Source organism: Nannospalax galili, unplaced genomic scaffold, assembly GCF_000622305.1.
Source record: "Nannospalax galili isolate Female #2095 unplaced genomic scaffold, S.galili_v1.0 scaffold1744, whole genome shotgun sequence".
NCBI classification, from domain to species: Eukaryota; Metazoa; Chordata; class Mammalia; order Rodentia; family Spalacidae; genus Nannospalax; species Nannospalax galili.
Genome location: NW_008351359.1, coordinates 72,688 through 78,436, shown reverse-complemented (window position 1 = coordinate 78,436; position 5,749 = coordinate 72,688). Strand labels below are relative to the sequence as shown.

Sequence of the window (5,749 nt, the reverse complement as noted above, 5' to 3'; positions counted from 1 at the left end):
CGCCGCCGCCTCCGTGGCCGCCATGGCTCCCGCACGGCCGCCAGGCCCCTCTCGCTAGGCCCGCCCCCGCCGCAGCCACTTCCGGCAGGGGGCGGGGCCTCCGGGCTCATTAGCATCCGGCCGGGCAGCCGCCGCAGCACCCCCTGCCGCCGGGCGAGCGCGTCTGGGATGTATAGCCGCCCCGGGAGGCTGCCGCGGCCCCGGAGGCCAGGCTTCCCGAGCGGTGAAGGGGCTGGCTGTGCCCACCCCTCATTTTTTGCCTACATAGCTTTAAGTTTTAAAGATCTTTTAAAAAAATATTTTATTTGTTATTTCTATTTTGTGTATGAGTGTATTGCCTGCGTGCATATATGTGCATCCGTGTCGTGCAGTGCCTGCAGAGGTCAGAAGAGGGCATCGGATCTCCTGGAAATGGAGTTAGGGATGGTTTTTAGCTACCAAGTGGGTGCTGGGATTCAAACTCATGTCCTCTGCAAGAGCAGTCAGTGCTCTTAACTGATGAATCATCTCTCCAGATACGTTAGGTGTTAAAGAACTTTAAAAGCATTTTCATATGCGTGTGCATGCGTGTGGGTACATGTGGAGGCCAGAGGACAACTTGTGAGAGCCAGTTTTCTCCTAGTATGTGGGTCCTGGGGCTAGAACTCAGGTCATGAGGCATCATGCAAGAGCATTTCACCAGCCCCTTGGCTTTAACTCTTAAAGATTGCTCAATGTCAGGAGAGGTAACAGCACAAATTTCCTCTATCTGTCATTGAGGGCTTACTTTACATAAAGGTAACTGGTATGCACTGGCATCTCCCTTGTGCAGAAAAAGGAAATTCCGACTTAGAGAAAGTAACTTGCCCTAGGGTCATGCTGTGGAAGAGTTGCTGAAATAGCCATGGTTAATCCTTTTAGGAAGTTCATATTGTTTTTCTTTTTATTATTATTGTATTTTAAGTGCCTGCATGAATTTAAGTGCACCCATGTCTACAGTGCTTAAGGAGGCCAGAAGAGGATGTCTGTCAGATCATCTAGAACTGGAGTTAATGTTGGCTGTTAGCCACCACGTGGGTGTTAGAAACTAAACCTACATCTTCTGGCAGAGCAGTAAGTACTAAGTACTCTAACCACTGAGCCATCTCTCCAGACTGCATATTGTATGTGTGTGTGTGTGCGTGAGTGTGTGCGTTAGAAACTAAACCTACATCTTCTGGCAGAGCAGTAAGTACTAAGTACTCTTAACCACTGAGCCATCTCTCCAGACTGCATATTGTGTGTGTGTGTGTGTGTGTGTGTGTGTGTGTGTGTGATTTGTGTTTTGGTCTTTTTGAGGCAGGGTCTCCCTGTAGCCCCAGCTGTCCTGGAACTCACTATGTAGACCAGGCTGGCCTTTAACTCACAGAGATCTGCCTGCCTCTGCCTCCCAAGTTCTGGGATTAAAGGCGTGTGCCACCACGCCCAGCCCACATATTGTATTTTAATTATTGAGATTCCATTACTATTTGGGAGACTGTGTAGCTTCGTGCATGGTTCAAAACTAAAATACCTAGAGACCAAACAGGTTGTGTGAACTGCCATAGACCTCCAGGGGCCGATAAAGGAGATGATGGAAAATTGCAAATACATCCTCTAAAAAATGGGGCTGCTTCTGCTAGACTTTGTGTGAAAAATCTGCAAATTAAGGGGGAGGGGCTCACAAGGCTCCACCCCTCTCTGAGGGATCTGGAGGCTTAGTGGTTACTGGGGGGAAGGAGAGATGTTTTCACCAGTGGTGTAGCCACTGGTAAGATGCCCATGCTCTTGCAATTAACCCTAACTCACTGGTTCACAGGTACACACAGTTTCCAAATTTTAAATATTAAGAACTGAACTAGTTTTGTATTGTGGAACATTTACCTAGTGTGCTTAGGGTCCTGGGTTTTATATGTAGCGCTGAAAAGAAAAAGAGATAAATTTAGTATTTTTTCCAGGATCTCTTGTAGCCCAGGATGGTCTCAAACTCCCTATTTAGTCAAGGATGGCCCTCAATGCTGGATTCTCTTGCTCCACCTCCCTAGTGCTGGGATCTTATCATGCCTGGTTTGTGGTGTTGGAGACTGAACCTGGGGCCCCCTGCATACTAGGGAAGTACACTACCAAATGAGCCCCACTTCTAGCCCTGTGAGACAAAGAAATCATCTTACATCTCTAGAGGTGAGAAATCTAAAATCCAGGTGTCCACAGGGCTGGTTCTTTCTCTCAAGGAGATTCCCTTTCTTGCCTTTCCCAGCTTCTACAAATTACCTGCTTTTTTTTGCTTATGGCCCCCTCCTCCACACCCAAATCATGATGGTGAGTTGAGTCCATCACATTCTGAAATTAAAAAAAAAAATTTTTATTTTTATGTGTATGAGTGTATTGCCTGCATGTGAGTGCACCCGTGTTGTACAATGCCGCAGAGGTCAGAAGAGGGAGTTGGATTCCCCTGGAACTGGAGTTAAGGATGGTTCATAGCCGTCATGTGGGTGCTGGGAATTGAACCCGGGTCCTCTGTAAGAGCAGTCAGTGCTCTTAACCGCTGAGCCATCTCTCCAGCCCCTGAAATTGACTTCTTCAGAGGCAAGACTGCCACAGGTTCAAGGCCAGCCTGGGCTTTGTGAGACTGTCTCAAACACTGCACACCCTCACAAAGATCTCAATGCTGTCGGGCTGATAGGAGCAGGAAGACACTGTGTATGAGACACTTAGCAGTGTTTACCACATCCAAGTGTTCAGTGATTATGAAACATTTAGCACAGTGTTTACACATACAAGTGCTCAGTGAACAGCTATTATTTTTGGATACTTGACTGTTAGTTCTTTTGACTACAGAAGTCTTTGGCTTTGCACTGACTGCAGCATCTGTTCCCAAGATGCATTTTAGGTGCCCACCAAGTACATAATAGGTAAGACTGCCGAGCTCCCAGGCCTCTCATTTTCTTAAGCAAGAGTCTGACTCTGGGAGGTCCATGGGATGTAGTCCAGCCAGGCATACGAGTCCTTCCTGTTCAGACTCCAGACCCTTACTCCTGTCAGTCATGTGGGAGCTATGAAACCAGACAGTGTGGAAGGGTATCCCAGGAAGCTGAGGAGCCTCTGCAGGTCCCATGAGCCTAGGCACCAGGAGGGCAGAATGCCTCCTCACTGTGTGCCCAATCATGGAGGTGCTCAAGGGGAGCGAGCATTACTGCAGGAGGACAGAAGTGCCCGACACTTCCAAATCAGATTCAATCCAAAACAGTTTTTCATGTTAGGTGTCTTACAGCCTGTGGACATTATAAAATCACATTAAAAGTGCTCTTCAGTTCATTTTCTGACTGTATATGTTCTATTCTGTCTGTTTAATTTTAATCAAAAGTAACTGATACATCAGCTTTTCCAATACCTTTATTCACAAATCAGTATAAATGGGATGCTCAGTTCAGTGTTATATGTATGATAAAAGGGGCTGTGAAAAGCATATTTACTACAACGAAACTACTTTATAAGTGAACCATCAGCTTCTCGACCTGTAGTAGCTCAAGGCAGCCAGCCCTCTCCTCTGAAGGGGCTGATTTTAGTTTTATTTTTCCCGAAGTTTTGGGTTGGGCATGGTTTCTTGGTGCTCCTTTCTGTGATCTGAGGCTTAACAGAAAGTCCACAGAAACCAGTGGTGGGAACTGGACTTCTTGAGCCTGGGGTGAGGCAGGAGTGGGATAAAAAACATGAGTTGTGATGCCATGAGGTCCAACCACTGTGCCATGCCCTTGAACGCTCACAATGTTCTGGTACTCCAGCTCAATCTGGAGCCTTGTAGACACATCACCCTGTTCACACCTCAAATGTCCACAAATGCTGTAGCGGAAAAAGGAGATGAAGCACACAGGGAGAAGGAAAGACTCAGTCTCAACAGCTACATTAAAAATTCTCATCTCCAATGCCAAGGATTCATTCCTAAACGACAGGCTTATAAGCAGAAGCATCCAGTGAGCCCATAACCAAACGCATTTACAATGTTGGCAAAGCCACATGCGCCTCATTTATCTCTAATTTTGAAATAGTTCATTTTCTTGCTGGGTATGCAGGTGAGCAGTGGAGAGAGAGGTGCGTCTGCTACTCCTGAAATAAAAATGGAAAGAATCATCACAGGGCCAATGATCTGGGCAGTCAACAATTGCCAGGGCAGTCAACAATCGCCAGGGTACCCCTACTAAAGTGCAGAAGCCAAACAGCATGATGAGACAGCAAAATGGAGAGCTGGGAAAGCGCAGAGCAATTCATTAGTCATCTACAGAGCACAGAATGCAGCTCCTTGTTAATATTTGTCTGGCTTGTAAAATAAGCTGACCATTCACCTGCTGGTGCTAAGGACTTCAATGCTTCCAGAAGATGTGGGCTGGAAAACTTCACAAGACACCGGAGGGGCTCTTCCCGGTCTGCCAAGATGCTCCCATTTAAGTCACTTTTGAACTTTGTTTCCAGCTGCCAACAACAGAATTTATAAATGATGGTCATGTAGCAGCTGGGCTGGTTAAAGATGATGGACAGATTATACAGATTTACACCCCATCAAGAAATAGAAGGAAATTGGGGGAGGGGGCAACAGGGGAGGTATGGCTAGGGGAGGGGATCTGAGTACCATCAAGTTATACTGTATGAAAATCACAGAAATTCAATTTTAAAAAAAGAAGCAGCAGCAGAAATACAGGGATTAATGCAGCCAGAGACCATTTAACTTGCTAACTGCAAACACACAAGGCCTCTGGTACAGTAAAGGCACCCAACCCAAAGTGCCAAGAGAGGCTGCAGGCACAGGCTGCCCCTGATGGAAATTAATGCTATCTTTTGTATGTCACTTCAACGTAAGAATGGTTACTCTCTCTCAAGCCACTATTACAGTTTCTTTTAAATTTCTTACTAGAGAAGATTAAAACCTGGAAGTCAACACAGAAGCACATGCCCCCCTACCCCCCCCAAAAAAGAGAGACTGAGCACTTGGGAGGCACAGGCAGAAAGATCGCGCCAAGCTTAGGAACACAAAGCTCTTGGGAGGCTTAGCCAAGGAGGACTGCAAGTCTGAGGCTAGCCTAAGCTGCACAGTCACTATCTCAATAGCCACCCTCCAAAGAACCCTTCCCACCACAGCCAGATTATACAGAAGGGGCACACCATGGTTCCCACATGCCTGTCACCCAGCTGAGCCAAGGGGTCTGGTTTCATCTGTTACCCACCTCCCCTTCCCAGCTCCCCATACCCCACTGGACTATTTTGGTGCAAATCTAAAACAGTATTTTATCTGTAAATATTTCAGTATGTAACAAAAAGAAACTTGAATGGCCTCTAAAAAAAATCTGAACCTTGAGTATACCTAATTTTCTTATTTTAGACAGGGTCTCACTACGTAAACCAGGCTGGCCTTGAAGTTGTGGCTCTCTAAACTCAGCCTCCTCAGTGTTGATATTATAGGCGTGTGCCACTGTGCCAAGCTAACATTAGGTTTGATATGCTTGTTTTTATATTCTGAGGTGCCGGGGGTTGGACTCAGGGTGCATGCCAGGTAAGTGCTCTGTCTCTGAGCTATAGCCCCAGCCCTAAAACATGTGCTTAACCAATCAGTGTTATCAAATACCCAAGAACTGCAGTTTGTGATGCTTAGACGCTCAGTTTCCTTTTGAAAGTGTCCCGTTATGTAGCCTTTAGCCTAGAACTCCCTTTGCAAACCAGCTGGCCTTGAACTTGGAGCGATCTTTCTGCCTGTGCCTCCCAA

At 46.5% G+C, this 5,749-nt stretch overlaps 1 protein-coding gene across 1 annotated transcript in view; it reads right to left on the bottom strand.

Annotated features, from left to right (window-relative positions):
- Positions 1–3,372: 3,372 nt before the first annotated feature.
- The window catches only part of Cenpn (centromere protein N), a 28,816-nt gene continuing 26,439 nt past the window's right edge, over positions 3,373–5,749 (bottom strand). Inside the window, exons 10-11 of the mRNA XM_008848262.2 lie at positions 4,338–4,464; positions 3,373–4,101 (exon numbers count right to left, since the gene is read on the bottom strand). Of these exons, the coding sequence (XP_008846484.1) occupies positions 4,019–4,101; positions 4,338–4,464 (210 nt within the window). The 3' untranslated portion in view covers positions 3,373–4,018. The remainder of the gene's footprint in view (positions 4,102–4,337; positions 4,465–5,749) is intronic.